The sequence below is a fragment of the Accipiter gentilis genome, chromosome 32, assembly GCF_929443795.1.
Source record: "Accipiter gentilis chromosome 32, bAccGen1.1, whole genome shotgun sequence".
Classification (NCBI taxonomy): Eukaryota; Metazoa; Chordata; class Aves; order Accipitriformes; family Accipitridae; genus Astur; species Astur gentilis.
In genome coordinates, this window is record NC_064911.1 from 2,902,043 (window position 1) to 2,923,134 (window position 21,092).

General features: G+C 36.7%; 1 protein-coding gene across 2 annotated transcripts in view; it reads right to left on the minus strand.

Annotated features, from left to right (window-relative positions):
• The window catches only part of LTN1 (listerin E3 ubiquitin protein ligase 1), a 32,254-nt gene extending 11,463 nt beyond the window's left edge, over nt 1–20,791 (minus strand). The window contains exons 1-19 of one of the 2 annotated variants that reach the window (XM_049834749.1): nt 20,685–20,791; nt 18,970–19,173; nt 18,540–18,638; nt 17,269–17,499; nt 16,454–16,506; nt 15,833–16,013; nt 14,975–15,148; nt 13,120–13,310; nt 11,657–11,804; nt 10,524–11,306; nt 9,975–10,016; nt 8,757–8,949; nt 6,090–6,329; nt 4,940–5,093; nt 4,506–4,656; nt 3,573–3,774; nt 2,432–2,591; nt 2,161–2,265; nt 1,760–1,902 (exon numbers count right to left, since the gene is read on the minus strand). In XM_049834749.1, the coding sequence (XP_049690706.1) occupies nt 1,760–1,902; nt 2,161–2,265; nt 2,432–2,591; nt 3,573–3,774; nt 4,506–4,656; nt 4,940–5,093; nt 6,090–6,329; nt 8,757–8,949; nt 9,975–10,016; nt 10,524–11,306; nt 11,657–11,804; nt 13,120–13,310; nt 14,975–15,148; nt 15,833–16,013; nt 16,454–16,506; nt 17,269–17,499; nt 18,540–18,638; nt 18,970–19,173; nt 20,685–20,726 (3,496 nt within the window). In that variant the 5' untranslated portion in view covers nt 20,727–20,791. Of the gene's footprint in view, nt 1–1,759; nt 1,903–2,160; nt 2,266–2,431; nt 2,592–3,572; nt 3,775–4,505; nt 4,657–4,939; nt 5,094–6,089; nt 6,330–8,756; nt 8,950–9,974; nt 10,017–10,523; nt 11,307–11,656; nt 11,805–13,119; nt 13,311–14,749; nt 14,906–14,974; nt 15,149–15,832; nt 16,014–16,453; nt 16,507–17,268; nt 17,500–18,539; nt 18,639–18,969; nt 19,174–20,684 lie in introns of those variants that run through there. The other variant, XM_049834751.1, reaches the window with a different exon arrangement.
• Between the last annotated feature and the right edge of the window lie 301 nt (nt 20,792–21,092).

Here is a 21,092-nt window from a genome sequence, read left to right on the forward strand (position 1 = left end):
CAGAGATGACATTGTGAAATCAAAAATACTGTATGCAACCCAAACTTAAAAGAAAAAAAAAAAAAAACCACCAACAAAAAAGAACCCTCAAACCAACAAAAAACTCCTATAAGATTAATTGTTGGTTTATACAATTAACAAAAAGGAAAAATACAAGGTAAGGTTGAAATCTATTTGTGGTGCTAAAAATGTAGTTTGCTAAGCAATTATTTGGACAGGTAATTAAGTAAATGTAACTGTCAGTTGTTAATTCTAATATTATTTTAAGAGTGTTAATTTTTACTTTCAGAGTGAAGTACTACTATTGCATTAGTACTGTTTTCCATTTTTAAGGAAAACTGCATGTATCTAGATTTCTTGGTGAACAAGAACGTTTCTTACAAGCATGATGACAAAGAATTGAGTTAAAGTACCATATATGCATAGCAAAAACCAACCAAACAAGAAAGCCACTTTACTCAAGCGGCAGTGCAATGATCTACAAGAACTTTACCAGCACTTTCCTGATCTGGGGGCAAGGCGGGGGGGAGGGGGGGGGAGGAATCAAAACTTGAATGGTAAGCCTACAACCTACATCACACTTAATGGGAAAGTTTGGGTGTATATTGTCTGCTCAGGAATCCCTAAGAAAATGAGAAGTGGCAGAAAGGAAAATGCAGACCAGGATTACAAACAAAAGCACTCCACAGCAGGGGAGGAATGAGGATTCTTTTTCCCATTTTCTGTTTGAAGTTTCAGATGCATTTGGTTGGTTCACCAGTTCACTCAGCTGGGAAAGATTAACTAAGTCCAAAGAGTAAGAGTTAGGTAAACTACCACAGTAGAAAGATTCAAGATTCCTCTCAATTGCTGCATGACATCAACACTGAAAATTTTCACACTTTGAAGACATCCATTTGAAGAACTCATCTGAATATCTGAGGACGCTGCCAAGGGACAGATGTCCACAGTTTAAAGTCACCAAAGATAGTTTTTTTTCAATTTAAGTAAGCACAGTCCTGTTAAAAAATACAAAATCAAATATCAAGTTTATATATAGACTGATCAATAAAAGCATGTGCAAGAAAGCACAAAAGCAGTACCAAGAAGAAAGTTCTTTCTTTTAAACAGCATCTAATTCAAACATATAGAAGGACTGTGTGTGAGCATGTCCAAGAATTTTCTTGAAAAGCAAAAAGTTTGTGAAAATGAAAAGGTTTTCTGAAGGATATTCAAAGCAATATTAGAACTCATCTCAATCACCTCTAAGTAATTTCTCAAAAGCTGCTGGAAGTATATGTACAGCTGTTCTGACTCGGCACACTGTAGCCCACGCACTGCAAGAACTACTCAAAAAATTATACATAAACTGTGAAAGATTTCTTGCTAAAGCATCTAAAGAAAAACAGGACACTTCCAGTTGATAATAGTAACATTTTTGCATGCTGTGTAAAGCCTAAATGATGAATTGAAAACTTTGATATTTACAGATGTGTTTAAGATAGACCAAACAAGAAGTATGGCAATATCAAAATTCTTTTAACAATATCAGCCTAAATCCTTTAGTTCTAGTTTTGTATCAGGCAGTATAGCTTGTACTTCCTTAAGACAGAAAAATGCTACACCAAACAGTCTAGAAGAAATATGCAAACTGAGAAGACATTTCTTTCTAGGAAGAAAGATAATATTATAGATAACATATTTTCTCTAAAAGCAAACATTATTATAAAAGAATGTTCTTAAATTCTAATGAATTGGACTGAGGTAAGAACATACTCACCATCAGTGCTGGAAAGCTCTGTCTGTGTGCATGTCATAAGTTTGGCCACACAGTGGAAGACAAGTTCTTTCTTTTCTTCTTCAGTTAAAAAAGGTGATAGACACTGAAGTGTATGCAATCTGCCCTCTGTTAATGGCAGAAACCTATTCACACAAGCAAAACATCAAGAACGAAACAAACCCAAAAAATTAACTGTAAACAAAATGTCAACTGGTTCATAATGATCTAATATCCTACGACATAGCCAGTCCCACACGCTAAACTAAGTCTCACTTTTACATACCATACAAATATATTACCAAATTTTCAATCTTTGGTTGTCATTCATCAGAATCGGTATCATTTAACATTATTAACATTTGCAACAAACTAAAAGCTTATAGGCAGCAGTATCGCAATACCCGTCTGTTGTCTTAAAAAGTTGTTTCTTCTCACAGGATACAGTATTTTCCACACGAATCACTTTAGCCATGGTTAAGGACCAGAGTCTTCCATGTTCCTCTGATCTTCAAAGAAGAAGAAATACCCTGGTTAATATATACAGATGTAGAGTTCACAACAAGAGTGTTTGGATTAAATTTGAATCAATGCACATAAGGAAATATGGTGGCACTTAATACCATGCAAAATATGAAGACAGTGTTAAGGGTTGTTTTACTTGTTCTTACATACCTCTCAAATATTGTTTGCTGAAGGCTAGTTGTATTATTAAGTGTACTGAACTTCTCATATGTGATGTGCATTTCTTCCAACATATGATGATATTCCAGAAGCAGATGAGGAGGATTCTCCAATTCTTCAATCCATTGTAATGAGTACAACAGTTCTGCAACTAATTACACAACAAAATTTTTGCTTACAAACAACTGATAAATATATTCAGTACATAAACAAGAAGTTTCAGGTCAAGGTTTTTTGTTTGTTTTTTTTAAACAAGTTCTTTTTAATGCATTAAAAAGATGATATTTACACACAATCTCAGGTGCTCCAGAGCATGAATTGGATAGCTGCTATTGCATCATAAAATACAAGAGAAGAAAAAGCTACAATAATCTATTCTAGATGTTCAGGAAATTTTAAAGCGAATCAAGCATGACAGGAACTCTAACTCCTCTCTATTATTTTTTTTTCTTTTTAAAGATATATATTTATTGCAGACAAAGCAATCAAGATCTAAGTCCAGGAAAAAAAAAAACTAACAAATTTGATGCTAATAGTTAGCATGTGGTTTCTTCATTAGCTTACAAAGACCTACACTGAACAATTACACTTCTCATCATGGTGAGACTTTTGGAGATAAAATTGTTAATTTGATAGTGCTGGCTCTAAATTTCAGCATTCTATAAATAAAAGAAAACAATATTCCTCCTGGTGGAATTAAGAAAAATTGCTGCCTCAAAATATCTTTACATTATGGCTAAACACTCAGGACATTTATTTGATGGCATGGATACATACCGTGCCTATATTGCCCACTCATACCAATGCACCACATGTTTTGGCAATGAACAACTTTAAAGTTCAACATAAATTCAAACTTCTCCAAATTCAAAGTTCTGTTGAGATAGCATGTATATAATCACAAAAGGTCCTAGAAATATAAATGCTATGCCTGTACATACTTATACTTTTAAAGGAGAACTGAAGGGAAAAAAAAAAACCAAAACAAAAAACAAAACCCAACAACAAAAGGTAAAAGGATGACTTCTTATACCTATATGTCAAACTAACTATTCATTTATGATTACCAGTTCAGATTAATTTACAACTACTACAAAATGAAATTCCTTTAAGTTTTATCATTGTAACTTACTTATATTATCAATTTTCTTTCTTTCGGCATCATCACTTCCATGGACTATACCATTTTCCAATACAAGTAGCACCATTTTACTTAATAAGGCTGAAGTACACAAATGGCCTGGAAGTTTAGTTGTGCCACACAGCTTAACACATGATCGCAAAGGTTCACAATTCATACTAAGCCTTCCTTCCAAAAGAGGTTTGTGCATCCACTGTAATACATGCATAAAAAGAGTATGAACAAATAATTGACATTCTAATGATGCATAGAAGAGCTATGATCTGTTTAACCTTGAAAATTCAGAATTATTAAAAGAAACAACCATGAAACATACAAATTAACACCAAAAGCACAATGCTGAGGACCACCCACTCCAGCATATTAAAAAAACCTAAATGTACAGCAGTAACTTGAAACTGCATTGCTCCCTCAGAAATAAATATGTATCTTTAGAACTCTATATATTTTACAAGAAATACTAAGGTTAATGAAGATTGGTGGTTGGACAGGAAATTTATGTCCTTCCCCACTTTCCACTCCATGTATGTCAGCATTTTGTTGATCAGATACCACGTTCCTCTGCAGATATCAGTGTCTTTCACAAAATAAATCTTACAGAAGAATTAACTTAAAAGATAAGAACACCTGCATAACGTGTATACTGTCAGACAAAAATTCCTCCATTGTAAAGTAATTTGCTGGTGTTCCATGCAGAAAAGGGTAATTCCATAACTTTTTATTTTCTCCAGTAGTACTGGATGGGTCCATAAAGACAGATTTTGTCCTCTGTCATGGACAGAGGCTGAAAAGAACCTTTAACACAGACATACACGTATTCATAACTGCAGTGCCATGTCAAAATAAAGAATGCCTATTACCCTACAGGACAGAGCCTTGAGGTAAGATCGACTACCACGTGCAAGTCCATTACCATTTTCATACCTCAGTGGATAGAGACTCGCGCAATTTCCCCCACTCAGTTTTGTTTGGCATGACATGCTCAACGTAAGCTCCCACAAGATATCCAGACTGTCCATCAGCTTCCATAAGCTTAGACAACAAATCACTAACTGCAGAGATCAAAACCTGAAGGCTGAGAAAAGGAGAAAACACTGAAAACAAGTTTGGCACTATCCAATAAAAGCAAGCTGCTTTATTTTACGTTGATACAATGCTACATACATTGTAGCAATGCTATATAGGTGCTATGCTAATGGCGCTTTAAGAAGTTATGCTCTATGCCACAGTTCCCTCCTCTGACAGACTGAAAAACTCTCAGTAACACAGATGACAATTAAATAAAGAGTAGTATAGCACTGATCTTAGTTTGTTTTGGAGAACAACATATTATGAAAGGGCATGTACATCACAACTACCTTTTAACATCCAAAGAGGAAGACTGAATTTGATTCTTGACCCACAGTGCAGATTTATGCAAAAAGGTACTCTGTTTCTGCATACTCCGAAGTTGACGCACAAGTGAGCTTACACCAGACATCCAAGTGTGTTTTAATTTACATACAAGTAAATCTATTGTAGGGAAAAGAAAAGAAAAAAACAACAAAAAAACAAACAGACAAGCAAAACCACCACAAACAGGTAAACTCAAATCACAACCTACAGCATACAGCAACGATCACACCTAAAGGTCCTAGGCCAGGAAAAGAATTCTCTATGTGGTTACATGCAGTAACTACCAAGGGCAAATATACAAGTTTCTTGTTGTAAAGCAATTTTAAATTAATGCTGACACACAGGTAATATTTATTTGAGAATAAGAGTGATGTTCCTGTTGTCTACTACAATATGTCCATATGGTCTTCAAAACTGCAGAACTTTTTAAAATACTGAAATACTGATCATTCACAACATCAATAGCCATTTGCAAAGCAGCCGTGGTTTTCAGGCTAGTGTTGTCCTACTTCACTTTTACAACAACACTGCAACATTTCCTCCTTTGTATCTATGTCGGTAAATGCGTATACTAATTTATCACTCTCAAATTCTGCATTCAAAGAATGTAAGTCAGGTTCTCAGTCTCAAAATGAGACACTGGTGGAGAAGAAGAATGGGTCACAATTTGCCACAGCAACTTGACCAATATAAATAGTTCCAGAACAAACAGATGTATCTTTAATGAAGTGATGGCACACATTTTTATAGGATTCGCACACTGCAGAATGAACAACAAAAAAAATAATTAAAAAAAGCTCATTCTTTGTACTTAAAAAATTTATGTAACACCCCTGAAAGTGTGGAATATCACAGCCTCAAAGACAGCTGAAGCACAGGGATACTAACATCAAAAAAGCTTAAAATCCTTGTAAAGACATCCAGGACTTGATGTGCTGTAGTAACTAATGGCATTATAAATTAAAGCATAAATTTTCATATCAGTTACAGCTGCACGTGCTCAATGTCTTTGAACTCAATATTCTATTATATACTTGAATCTGTTTCATGAAGAATAACTTAAATGTAATCACCAACTACAAAAAAGTTTGGCTGAAGTTTTTTCCAAATTACCTGTTAAGTGCATAGCATCCTGCCTCTGAGCACACAATTGGAAGATGGTAAGCAGCAAATCTTCTGAGGATGGCATCAGTAAACACCCTTTAACTGAGCTGAAAAAGCTTGAGGCTACATCACAGATGAAAGATACTGATGGTTCAGTATTTCCAGCTTCAGAAAGATCCTTAGCTTTAGACAGAGCTGCTTGAAGTTTATCAATAATCTTTTCAACAAAAGTTTCACCAATCAAAGATTCTATTGGGGAGAGGAAAAGGACAGTGTGCTTTGATTACTTGTTAAACATGATCAAAGACGTTAATAGGTACCGATTTTTTTCTTATTTACTAATTTTGAATGCAAAATAAAGTGCAAAGTAGTTTCAGTCTAATGTATACCTAAACTTTTTTTCTTATTCCACAACCATCTAGGATCACCAAGCCAAAATTTCACATTGCCAAGCATCCCTTCTCTAAACCAGCTGAAGCAGCTTTGACAAAAGCTATATAAAATAGAGCAAGTCCCGAGTGATCCCTCCCCTTTTATGCCTTCCTAGCTTCTGGCAATCAATTGTGAGCCAGAGATTACACCTAGACCATTGCATATAATTAACCCAATCAGACCAATCTTCCATGAATATGCTTAGTCCCTTCCTCACTGGATCCAAGTAGGTTAATCCCATTTATCCTCAAACTCCACTCTTGTGGCAATAAGTTCCATTATTTAATTATGAAATTTCCTCAAGCTTGCTATCTCAACATCTGTAAGCAACCTCAGGCTCTTCCATTCAAAGAAACACAGAAAGACTTCTTCCTATTTGCTTTTTCCATACAAATTATGATTTTATAGCTCTCTACCACAAATACATCCCCAATCATTTCCATTGCTAGCTGAAAAATTCTAGTCTGTTTTATTGCCTCTACAAGCAGAAGCCACAGTATTTGCCTAACCATCTTTCTTTGGGCATATTCTAATACTATCACACTTTTTTTTCAAAAGTACTTAGGTGAACAAGAACATTGCAGTGACCAGAACTACAGGCAGTATTCAAGATAGTGACACACCAGTGCCATAATAATTTTCATTTGTCCTCTGTTCTTTTCACAGCAGTTCCTAACCACCTGTATTCCTTTTTTATGGCTGAGCACCAACATGTCACTTACAGGGAACGATCACAATGACTAAAGATCTCTTCTGAGTTTTAACAGCTCAGAGCCTATCATTGAATAGATACAGTCACAACTGTGTTTTTCCCATGTATACTTCTGGTATTTATTGGGTTTGAATTTCATTTGTAATTACATCAGTTAATCATTTTGTATCACAACACACTGCTACGGCTCTGTGAAGTTTCAGTTTTGATTACTCTGAATAATTTATCAGAAACAATTATCTTTTCAGTATTTATCCTTTTTCCCCTTTAATTGCTATCATCAGTTAGGTTACTGATCCATGAAAGGCCCTTCCATTCACTCTGAGTTTACCTTGAGAAACTTAGATGAGAGATATCACAAAAAAATCTTTTTGAAAGTCCACATACTCCACTTTGGCCTAAATCACTAAGTCAAGAACTACCATAGCTCCTGAAGGTCTCTTGGACTTCATCCAACATGCCTAAGAGCAGGTCACACAGCACCCAGCACAAAATGAGCTCAACAATAGCTCCAGTTCTAGAGCCAAAAAGCAGTCACTGGACAGTCAGCCCTAGGACACCCCTGACTCACAAGCAAGGAAGTTTGTTGAACTCTCTCTGGAACAGTTTTTCCTGATGCTCCTCTACATCAAAAGTTCCAGTAACAGAAATAACAATCTTACAACACCTTCGGGATGTACTATCTATGAACATCCACTGCAGTCAACTTGTTGTGTGCCTATTTGAAACTTGAAAGCACCACAAAAGTGCCCAGCATTCAGATAAACTGAAGTATGTTACCTCAGGGATCAAAGCAAATGCTAAGTTTAACAAAACACAAATGACAAGTTTACATGGAAAACATCAAGAAAATTGAACTCCACTAGAAGCCTGTATCACAGATACCACAAAATGCAAGGAGGAAATGAAATAGGATGTTATTAATAAAAACTAGATTACATATACAGCATGAGTGCACACGTTTGGTTTTTTTTTAAATACATGAATCTAACTGAAAATAGCTCAAAGCAATTAACAGGCCTCGTAACAAGGCATTACCAATGCACAGATAGGTCCATAACCATTGATTTTTGTATATTCTAGTTTTGAAGGTAAATTTCAGATGGTATCATTTAAAAATTAATATTCTTTTACAGCACATCAGCTAATAAATCAAACTTAAGTTTTCCAGACTCAGAAATGTGAATCAGTTCTTTAAACTGACTTTCGTTTAGCAACACAGACCAAAAGAATTGCAATGTCGCTGCTGCAAGTTAGTGTTTACAAAATTAAACTGGACATGGTTAATTGGCTCAGGTAATAAAAAAAAAAGACATACACACAGGTGTGTGTGTGTCCCTGCCAAAAAGAACCACAAAAAACAACAAACAAAACCAACAAAAAAACCCCCACAAACAGCACAGAAGAAAGCCTAGATGTTACAAATTGATACAAATTAAGTATTCTGGAAGATCTCAAATTCCTTTCAACCTTCCACAAAGCGCACGTGCGGTATTTACACTTCACAAACTCCAAGGAATAAATATGCTTACCATTTTTAATGTGTTGTGACAACACTAAGCTCAGGAGCGTCCACCTTTCTGAAGAGGGTGATTCTGATGAGGCTGCCATAGGTTTTAAACCCAGGTGACACAGATCATCTGCCAGCATTACAAGTCTTTCTCCAAGTGTATCTCCTTTCAGCCAGTCAGAGACTAAGGAAAGTTTTGTTGTGCTTGAGCATGCCTGAATTCACAAGGAAATAATTCTAATAATCTTTTGAGGGTATTAACTTTTATTACTAACTAAGCATCAGATTAATATGTCAAACTTGCACACACAGAGTGGGAATCATATAACCTGTCATAAACAGTAAGTCTCTAGGTGTTTATGTCTACAACAATCCTTTCAACTTTCTTTTTGGTCAGAGATATTAAATTATGGCTAGGTCAGACCTCTACTTTAGAGTAAAACAAGTCATCTTCTGAAAGCTCTTCTCTGTCCTTTTCTCCAACTACAGAGCCCAGGGAATGCCTACACTGGAGTTAGAAAGATAAGTTTTGGATGACCAGGTTAGCTGAAATAAAATCTATTTACAAGATAAAAGCTATTTACAACACCTGAATTTCTCCAAAAAGAAATGGAAGGTCATAAATCAGAAAAACATTATTTTAGTGATAAGCCATTATAAGCTCCAAAATCATAAAAACTAAGGATTCCTAAAATATACAGTATCTGTGAGGAAAGATACTATGGTCAACACACTGGATTGTAAATAAAGCACTATGAATTCTTGTCCAAAAATCTGTAATACACTTCATATTTTATCCCAGGCAATCGCTTAAATGTCAGTCTCTCTACATCCCATGTGAAAAAATGGTATTACTGTCTTTTACTTGTCACACGATGTAAGCGTGATGATACAAATAATCATTTTAGATTACTGGTCTAATACCCAACTCCATTCTCTCTAGCTTAGAGGGGATGAGCAGAAACAAATCAGGAATCCCTCTGGCTCAAAGAGCAAACAGACCAAAAATAGAGGGGACAAAGATGCTTTTGGTTTGGCATCATCATTTCACTTAAGACTGTCCCCAAATTTAAATGCAGGTTTAAATGCTGTTAAAACAGACAACACTCTGAAACTATTACTACAAGATCTTCAAACTATGGAAGTTGTTGCTACTTAAAATAAAAAAAGTCAAACGCATGTAACTCTCAAAGCTAAAACTATGCAAAACAAGAACAAAAAAAAGTCTTTTAAGAGGTACCTTTTGAATTATCTGGAGAAAAATAATCCATTTCAGATCCATCTGAAAAGGAAAACAAAATTCCACAATTTTAAAAAATTCTTTGCCGAATAAGAAGTATTTAATGCCATTTTAACTGTTTGTTTTACAACTTTATTTTCTGCAGGGGATAAGCAGAAGTTGATAAGTTTCAGTAACAAAGTTATTGATTAAATTATTTTTGGCTTCCAAGTCTCTCTCTACCACACAGATCAATAAGGGACTGTATTTATAAGAAAGGCCACCAATGACTAGTATAAAAGCACACTGTATAAAGAAGCAAGAACAGAGAAATCCTGATGTTACTTTTTTTAAAATTTGTACCATGTAGAAAGGGACTTATGTTATAACCTTCCACCCCACTGTCATATCAACCTTTCCTAAATTTACCTTCCTTATGCTGAACCTGTCCAAGTTCACATAGAGCATCTTCCATTGCACAGCCCCAACATAAAATTATTAACCAATCACAGCCCACAAAAAATAGTAGTCACTTTGATAAAAACTAGTAACAAAATGTACGAGCCATACCTTTGTTAAATCATCAAGAATTATTTTCCTTTCATCATTACTATTGCAACAGTTAAGCACACTGTACAAAACATCAACCAGAAAATGGGTGTCTTTCCTCCAATCTTCTTTCAGCCAAGTTATTAAATTCACATACAGAAATTGTACAGATGGACTTTCATGATGACCTTTCATTTCATTTTGGGATTCAGCTTGAGCAGAGCTTGCATCATTTCGCTGCTCTAAAAGTACCTGAAAAACTCTGTTTGAAGAAAAACAGTTGAGCAGGGCAGAGAGAAATTTCAAATGCTGTTCTGACTTCTGTTCATTGACATACACAATACTCAGTTCAGCAAGGTTGCAGACTAAATTCTCCAAAGGTTCTTTCCTTAGAAGCGAACTATGGCACAAATCAGCCTGCATTTCAGAGTCAGTATTTCTCACTTCTGTGAGCCTTCCATTCTCTGTGTTTCTTTCAGATTCATCCTCATCTCTAAATCTGATTTTTAGAGATTTTCTGTTTGGTTTTGTAGCACGCTTTGGATTCTGAAGAATTTCTAGCATACTAGATATGGCAAATAGCGATTTCTCATCAGCATCCAACGTATCGACATGAAGTACACACATTTTTAAAAGATGGCCCCAAAACTCTGACAACAGTTTTTTGAAAACTTCATCAGTGCCGTTATCATTGGAGAGTTCTGCTTTAGCTTCCCAGCAGCTCAGTGTTTCTGCTATTTGATAAAATAGCGGTCCATTTTGTAACCTGGGCTCCTTAAGTACAGCATCGGTAAGAGGAATTAGCTATAAAGACAAAAAGATTATTAAAGAACAGTGATCCAACTAGATGATCATTTTATTCTTTATAATACCAGAAAATGCTATAATTTTGAAAAACCTTCTGGAAGCAATTCCAAAAACATCAGAATTACTCATGCTTGAACACTTAATAAAAATACACAATTTAAACTGCACAATGAAAAGGATGGTATTATAGGAAGGAAAAAATTGACTGAATTCAGTAACATTATTTTTTCCATAAAATCTAGTAAAACTTCCAACAGAGAAGTAAATCCTTACAGAAATTTACATTTTTCCTTAACTTTGAACTATTCAGTTTACACAGAACAACATTGAGTATTTCTAACAAATACCTGGTCATATATAAGCATTTGATGAATTTGTCTTTGGTCATCTTCTTCACCTAGATTCTGTAGTATGACAAAGCGCAGACATTCCATAAATGCAGTTATAATTGCTGAACTTTCTGAAGGGCTGGCTATTGCTCGCTCACTTGACAACCTATTGAAAGGCAACATTGGAGGGAGGGCACACTCAGTCATCTATGCTACTGAGAAACTCAGTATGTGCGTAACAAATGTTACCTTGGTTATGTTGTTCTCATCCAGAAAACACCAATATGGAGAATACAGAATCATTGATAGGAGTGGAGATCAAAACAATTTCAGTAGAATATATTTAAAGGGTCAAAACAATAATTCTAGGCATTTAATATAACTAATATTAAAGTAACTTTTTTATCTAGTTTTAGCATTCATAAAAAAAATATCTATATAAAGACAGGAAACATATGCAGTCATGTATACTGTTTACTGTTTCAGCTGTTTGTCAAAACTCCTTTGCAATTTTCTACACACACCACAGAGGTTTAGCAAGTGTCACTTTCTGTCATTACAGAAAAAAGAAAAAAAAAACTAAAACAAAAAGCCACCAAAAGACAGTTTCAACACAGCCACTTTGAGTCTGAACAACTGTGATTCATTTGCTTTTTAATGAAAGTTAGACCACACAAATTACCACACAAATATTACAACCACTTTACTACTTGTAATAAAATTCTATACACTTTTCAAAACCAGCCCATACATAAATCTCTTCTTCAAGAGCTCTGCTAACGGCCACACCAACATCAATTGAGAATTGGGTTTTGTTTAAATAAGTTACATTTTAGTGCTTTATAAAATACCTTATCTATGCTTTTGAGTACACAATGCACATGCATCTATTTAAATGAGATTTGATAGAAAGGTGGTTTTGATGTATTTTAAAGGCAAAAAAATGATAGCAGTTTCAATCCTTTAAAAATCAGTATCACAAGAATTAAAGTTCCTGCATATAGGAAATTTCACAATCACAATGCTAATCCCCAATAATCTCTGTAATAATTACACACTGGTGACAAGAAGATGATATCTTTAAAGCCATTCTTAATTTTATATTATTTCCCATTTTATAACTTATCATGGAATAAACATGAAACTTTGACACAAAAAAACCCCGTAAGAATGCTTTAGGTAAGGAAGAGGTAATAAAATCAAAAAGAAGGCTTAAGGTTTAAGAACACAGGGAGACAGCCACAAAGGACTAACTCTAGCTTTGGATATTTAAAAATATTTTAAAAATAAGATTTTCAAATATCACAGTGAAAATAGTCTTTTCTTAAATAAACAATTAATGTGTATTTAAATATCCTCAAGCCAAATGATACGTTACTTAAATACTTTAAATGCTTAAACAAGATTAATTCACCTATTTCCAAATGTAAGAGAGACTGATTGCAAAAAAAAAAAAAAAATAAAAAATTGGTTGTTCATACCCTTGAATTATAGAGCTGAAAAAAGTTCTGAAATATTCCAGCTTTGGCTCTGCAATGCCAGGAGGTACCTTGCTAATGAACGGCAAGAGATTTGGGTATATAACAGTAGCTAGTCCTCGTCCACCTTCTCGAAGCACTGTCCATAGCTTTGGTAGAACTCCCTTTTTGGCATTTACATGACTCCAACAGTCCTACAGAAAGAAATACATTTATTGTAAATTAAATAATAGTATGTTGCCTTGGAAGAACTCCCAAGCTAGACTTTTAATCTAACTCCCTATGTTGTGCCTGAAACAAGTTATTGTAAAATTTAAAATTCACTTGCCAGTATTTTTAAAAATCACTTTCTCCCTATTTCAGCTTGTGAATTTAAGAAGTTAATATGATAAAACTGTTTCTGTATTGTTTAAAATCAACAGACCTTCCTTGTTAGCAAACTGCAATTGAAGGCTTCTCTTTACTACTGCTTTAAGGATAATTGTCATGGTTTAACCCCAGCCAGGAACAAAGCACCACACAGCTGCTCGCTCACTCCCCACCACCCAGTGGGATGGGGGAGAGAATCAGGAAAAGAAGTAAAACTCGTGGGTTGAGACAAGAACAGTTCAATAGAACAGTTCAATAGAACAGAAAGGAAGAAACTAACAATTATAATAATGACAATAGTAAAATGACAATAATAATAATAAAAGGATTGGAATATACAAAACAAGTGATGCACAATGCAATTGCTCACCACTCACCGACCGATGCCCAGTTAGTTCCTGAGCAGCAATCCTCCCAGTTTATATACTAGGCATGATGCCACATGGTATGGAATACCCCTTTGGCCAATTTGGGTCAGCTGCCCTGGCTGTGTCCCCTCCCAACTTCTTGTGCCCCTCTGGCCTTCTTGCTGGCTGGGCATGAGAAGCTGAAAAATCCTTGACTTTATAGTATAAACACTACTGAGCAACAACTGAAAACATCAGTGTGTTATCAACATTCTTCTCATACTGAACCTAAAACATGGCACTATACCAGCTACTAGGAAGAAAATTAAATCTATCCCAGCCAAAACCAGGACAATGCTTCATAAAAATCATTATTGTAACTGGTCCTGTATTTAATTCTGAGTTCTTATTATCAAGAATAACCAATGATTTCAAAATCCCAACTTTAGAAGCATCACTAACTTCAAAACTCCCCTCAAATATCTTCTGATGATTACAAAACACCTTGAAATTTTCCCACACACCACAAAGTTTTTGTCATCTGATCTGATTTATCATAGTTCCAGATACCTATATTTTAGCAAGCTGAACAAAGATTATTTTTTTTTCCCCATGAACTGTTAAACAGTTTATACCAGCAGCTACAAAAGAGATCTGCAGCAATAAACCCTCAAAACATCCCTGTCTATGGCAACACCACTCAACCCGCTAATAAATTCAAAGCTGGTATTTCACTTTAAAAAAAAATAAATTTGTAGAACCAAGCATTAATTTAGAAGGGGAAACAAACAAACCAAAAATGCACTGCAGGTTATTTTTGTAACCATTTTGAACCAAGAAAAAAGTTTTAAGTATTATTTTACTTATTAGTAACTATATTTAATCAAAGGGATTCAGGTTAATTTAATTAAACTTACAAAACAACTCTGATTTTCAGGCATGCTGGACACCATATATTTGAAAGTTACAGTGAAACCCTAAGGAGGAAGAAGGAGCATGTAGCATTGTTAAGTTCATGTTATTAATCAATCATAAAGAAAACCCAGTCAAGCTGTTCTTCCTAATTCTATACAGAGAACAATGGCACTTGGTCAAAAGTTAAATTCAAGTAAAATATCTGCCCCTTCCATTTCCCACATTACCTCAATAGTGGTGATAGCATAAAGTACAGCTTCCCAAAGAGCAGGACACACCACTGCATCACTGTCATCAATGCTGAGAAGAACAGCAGGGCAAACTCTTGGTGCTTCAGCTTTTACCAGCTCAGGCAAGTACTGGCATAAAGCAGAAGCCAGCTCAAAGAAAGCTGAGCGAACCTGACATAGGCCACAGAAAAAACAAAATTTTAGTCAAATGACAACACTCTGTCAACTACACTATGTGTAGTTCATAACATTCCTTTTAAAGCCCCTGTAACTTACAGCACACGGTCCCCACATATTACCACATCAGCAAAGGCTTAAATATTATTAAAAATGAAGAAAATAAAGAAATTATTTGATAAGCCTGTTTAAAATATTAAAGTAATTTGTTTATTGATAAAATGGTTATCAACTATTTTAATATACTTCTCAAAAGGGATGTTTTCCAAAATGCACCTTAAAACTTAACAAAATACTACCAGAATCAATTCATCACTCCATGCACTATTGGTCTTAGCAGACCAAAGACCAAAAAAATGGTTTTAAAAAAATGAAAATGCAAAAGCACTAAGACTACATGCAGTAAGCTGACACAGTTTGTATCTTTTACATGAATTTGAAATGACAGCAGATTGCCAAGTAGAGGACGGTGACATGGAAATAACAAATTAGTGTATCTGACAAATGTTAGAGCAATACTGTCTATTTAAGGCCTAGAAACCTGAAGGCTGTTGCAAACATAATTCAGTGAAGTACAAAGTTCATTCTTGTAGAATACAAGTAATTAATACTTGCTTAGGTTCAGTGTATTATCTTTAACTAAAACCAACCAAAATAAAGAAGAAATTAAAAAGTCACCTGTGGTACATTGTGTTTGCCATATTTCCAAAATTTGTTTTGGGACAGAAGTGGCATTAACTTTTCCTCCAATGAATGCATCTCTCTCTTTGGCAACATGCTAAGCAACTTTTTTAAAGCTAACAAGGAACAGGTCAGAATCCGGAAAAATTTGGCTTCCCTTTCTTCCTCTGGTACAGTTCTCAGAAAACAGAAGAAAACAAAACAAAACAAAATTAAAGTGAACCATAAATAAATCAGTAGGCTTTTCAAGCTCTTCTAAACTGTCTTCACTTTTTCCGTGTTCTTCTTTTGCTTTCAGATGCCAGCAATGTAAATATGTAAACTTTCCATAGCTTCTAACACTCCCAAATTACATTATAAAGTGCTAGAAAAAAAGAGATTTTCAAGTCATCTCATCTTCCAGCTATTCAAAAATGCTACTCCTAAAAGAGCTGAAATAAGAATTACACAACTGATAACACTTTCAAAAGCATTTATGCTTTAGTCCCAAAGAAAGCTGCTGGTATTTGGACTCAAATTTCTGTCTCTTGAAACAAAACTAAAGCCACTACCTCCAAGGACAGAAAGCCCAATACAGACCAAGACTTAAACCATATACATTAAAGCAGGCTAACATACTGGGGGTCACTGAGCGTATCAGGTGTTTCTTTCAGAAGGTGATCTTGAAGTACCTACAGGAAAAAAAAATTACATACATATATACACGAGAATCAAAATTTATATGTGAATAATATAGTTTATACATTAATTCAGAAACAGCTCTACAATAATACTTCACAACCTCTGAGTCAAGTCTTTTAAACACATTTTAGACATTCTAATGAACAAGAACAAAATTTAATTGACGCCTGCTGAACATTAGTAGCTGTGGTACTGTTTGAATCAAGACTTCATAATACTTTGTAAGTTGCAGTCCTATGCCAACTTCTGGTAAAAAGAAGCCAAACTGAGATGAAACAAAATGGTTAAGTTTGCATATGATAGGCCAGCAAACTTTTACCTTTTTAAATTCAGCCAATTCAGTTTCATATATGACTGGCAGAAGAGCATTAACTTTGATCAGAACTAGACTTGTAGAGGCTCTCTGAAACACTGCTCAGCATTCTTTAATCCTTTACCACTGCAGCAAAACTACTCCAGCATCATTATTCTGTTCTACCTGTCAGCAAAATTACGTGATGACTGAGCATCATTACATAGAAAATTCACTTCATATTCATTCCTCTCGTTCCAGTCATTCTAACCGGAAGTAAAAAAAATAGAGGATATGTCTTTGCCTCAGTCTTCTCTTCACATTAGCAGGAGCGAAGTTTCAGGGAAGAAAGAAAATTAACCTTGAAGAATAGATGGGGACAGAAGGAGTTTAAACTTTTATTACAAGTTGACATATACTCAACACAAACCCTTAAAGAAATACAGAAGTATAAACTCACATTAAGAATTTCATCTTTACAGAATACTAAGGCTTCAGGTTGTTTGCCGGAAGGAAAAGCTTTTTCAAAAGCTACTTTTGCAGCAGAAGCAGCAGGGGAGTAAGTGTCACATTGAGCAACCAGCCAGTATCCCATGATACTTTTTAAGTAAGGAGCTAAGTGTTTCTTTACTTTAAGAATCAGTTGCTCAAAAGATTGCTGAGTTGCTTCTCGAACACGGCGATCATGATCCTGTTAAAAAAAAAAAAAAAAAAGACAAAAAAAAAGGTTCATTGTTTTAAGAAATGTACCTTTGATGCCAGGTACTTCAAAGCAGAAGTGATGACAAAAAAAAAAAAGCTGTCTCTCAGTTCAGCCATTTTCACAATGAATTGGGCTATATAGATTTGAAAATATCCAACAACAATGACAAAAAAGTCTTCATATCCCTAGATGAGGGGAGAGTCCTAACTTAGCAGCACTCTATTCCCAGTGTGTTGTACATTCAAAATTGTAACCTTTTCCTGATATCCCTAACTACAGTTTCTATTTCATACAAGCATTTAACAGAACGACAAGAGGCAAGAGAAACAGAAAGCTCTGAAGACAATTTTTGGATTAAAACGACCATAAACCTACACAAACTGTGCATCGCTATCCATTATTTGTGTATGAATTTACAACATCATGACTTTCTGTGCTCCTGGCTTCTGAAATACGTACTTGGAATTGCTCTAACGGATCAGAATAGTGATTCATTTTGTCCAATATCACATTTCCAACAGTAGCTAGTCCAGAATGTTTGGAGATGTATTAAATATATCAGTAAATATATCAGAAAACTATGGGTTATCTGGCTACACGTGGCCTTTTCACGTCAGGGCGGGGGGGGGTGGCGGGTTGTAATATTAAGTCTGGTCAGATATTAGTCATAGATCAAAAAGATTTATTATTATGTTAACTGAACAGTACATTCTCTTTAGCTGTTCCGGAATCCACATAAAAGAACTTTTCATGAGAAGAAATATCTTGTCATCTTTTTAACATAAAGGTCTAACAAAGAGCTACCTCCATCCAGCAAGTACAGCCCAGGCATTAACAGTTCAAGATTCCACTTACTGCCAATACTGAAACACCTCCACAATAAAGAACACTACTTTCCTTCAACTTCATGTTTTTCCTAGAACAAGCCAGTAATTCCAACAAAGTCAGATATATCAATAAAGACTGCCTTAGAGGTTTTCACAGGAAGTATCCAGAGTAGTTTTTAATTTTAATACTTTAATACTTACTAGTGAGATTTTACAATAAATTCTTGGCCAGTAAGGAAGAACACCTTTAACTACTTCCACTTCTCTTTCCTTGCACTTTGTTCCAAACTCTTGCATAGCCTAAAATCAAGACATCAAGTGCATGATTTAAGAAGTCAGACAGATATGTTCTGCAATTTACCAGCTTCTATCAAACATTTCAACTCCCTTTTTCAAAAACCAATTCATTTCTTGCAGCTGAGCATCTATAGAGTTAATTTTATGAATGCTCCATCAGCACTGCATGATGGACCTTCTTGTAAGTCCTCCAAGATACCTTCTGGATTGCAGTTCTAGCAAATTTATCAATATGAAATTAGTACTAGCTACCTTGATATATTCCTCCCCCATCCTTAACAAAAATGTAGTTATCCAATAAAAATTTTTTATGAGGGACAAAGGGTACACCTACTTTTAATTTTGTTGTGATATCCCTTTTAGAAAGTTTTCGCAACACCATTCGAAAGTCAGCATCCACAAGGCTGTCTATTTCCTCTGCTCCTTGAACTGCAGGAATGTATCCTAGATCACTCTGAGATGTTCCAAAGCCAATAAACCCAGGCACTGTTCCACGTTCTTTGGCGAGGAGCTCCGCAGCTCGGCCACTGCTAGAAGGCTGACAAAAAAACAGGGACCTAAGTCAGTTACCTATTTCAGTCACTTTATTTTGTACACATCATGCATTTGAAATAATGATCCTATTTATATTGTATCATTAACCTTCTATTTAAAACAAAGTCTCAGAAAAAAAACATGCTTTAAACATAGAAGTTTGACCTAGAAGATTATTCTTCTCTTTAGAGTCAGCATCCCCGGTTTTCTCATAATCCATGAATACTTACAGAGAGTTCTATTGGTTTTATACATGTACAAAAAAGCATAACAGAAAAGTCCTTCTGTAAGTGAACAATTTAATAAGAAACCATTTACCCTCCTTCACTACTTCTGTTTTTACTAGTTCTTCTCATGTTATTGCATATGGACCAATACAGCTCCGGAGGAATGTTCTTTGTATCGTTGGGAAAAATAAGAACATACACAAAACAAAGGATGCTACCAGCAACAAAGGGGCTGAGAAGCATTTAGAGAAATGGAGCAAAAGGGTATGTATGTAATACAGTATAATACCACTCCATTAATACAACAGTGAGTGTTTTGGAGTGCAGCATTTCTTCTAGTTTGCCCCAGTTAAGTCAACACCTTGCTCATCATATCAGCGGCTCGTGTTTATTTCAACCACACTCTTTTGAAAAGACTACCCCAAAATTGACTGATGCTTTAATGTTCTCTGTGACACCTTATAGTCCAAATACCTTTTATTTCCTAATGACAGTTGCAGTTATGCGAGTTTGTTGCATTTTTTTTAAGTAATGACAGCTTGATGAAGTTCACCATACTCTTCTGATAAGCCACATTTTACCTGACTACTATATCTACAGTAATCTGCAGTTGTTTTTTCTGCACGTGAAACCTCACCTATAAGGACACGCTTCTTTGTGTTCCCTAGCCTTCTCTAAATACACGCGAAGGAGAAGAGTTGTAAGAATTGCATAACCTGAACACAACGCTTCACCCACAATTCTCCCATCCTGAGCAAGCACCATATATGACAGATGTCACACCACTTCAGGCCCGGTGGCAAGACGGAGACACCACAACAGATGTACTCTAAGACTCTCCACAGAAAAACACACTAAATGTACCCACCGGTACCTTGCCGAACTTACACCACCCTCGCCCCTCTCCGGTTCGCAGTTACACCCTCGCCCCTCTCTGCAAAACGCGTACAAACGCCCCAGGAACTTGCAGCCACACTCCCCCCGCCAAGGCACCGGCCCAGGCCAACAGTCGCCCCCGAAGCCCGGCGGCGGCCCCGGCCCCAGCTACTGCAACCGGGCCCGAAGGCAACGCCGCCTCCGAGCGGGGAGAGGGGCTTCGGCAGCCCACAGCCCCCTTCCCACGGCACCGGGAGAGGAAGGGCGGCCTCCACCCGCCCGCCGCTGCCGGAAGCCCCGACCCCAAGGCCCAGGCCTGGGCCCGGGCCCCGCCGCCCTCCCGGGCCGCGCCGCCTAGCCGGCCCCGCCGGAGCCATCGGCGGAGGCGGCGCGGGACCCGGGGCCCGCTTACCCTCAGGTTGCCCTTGGTTCGCTGCTTGTTTTTGCCCCCCATGGCGGCGGCGGCGGCGGTGGCGGCGGGCACCGGCCGTGAAAGAGGAGGCGCCCGGCCGGGGCGGGGGAAGGCGGCACTTCCGGAGGGCGGGGCCGGGCGCGGGGCGCCCCCCTCAGCCCGTGGCGGGGGGGCTGCAGGCGGCGGCGGGCACGGTGTGGGGGGACCCGCGTCCTCGGGAGGAAAAGCGCAAACGGGTTAAGTAATCGCCAGCGCGTCGTGGTGAAGCGTAACGTCGGTGTCATTCCGGCTGAGCGAGCCGTAAGCCTTGTACCCGTCACCAGAGCTTGCAGCGCGGAGACGGGAAGCGCGGGCCGTGGGCCCTTCATTAAGCCGCGGTATTGCTGTGCTCGCACAAGGGGTCACGGC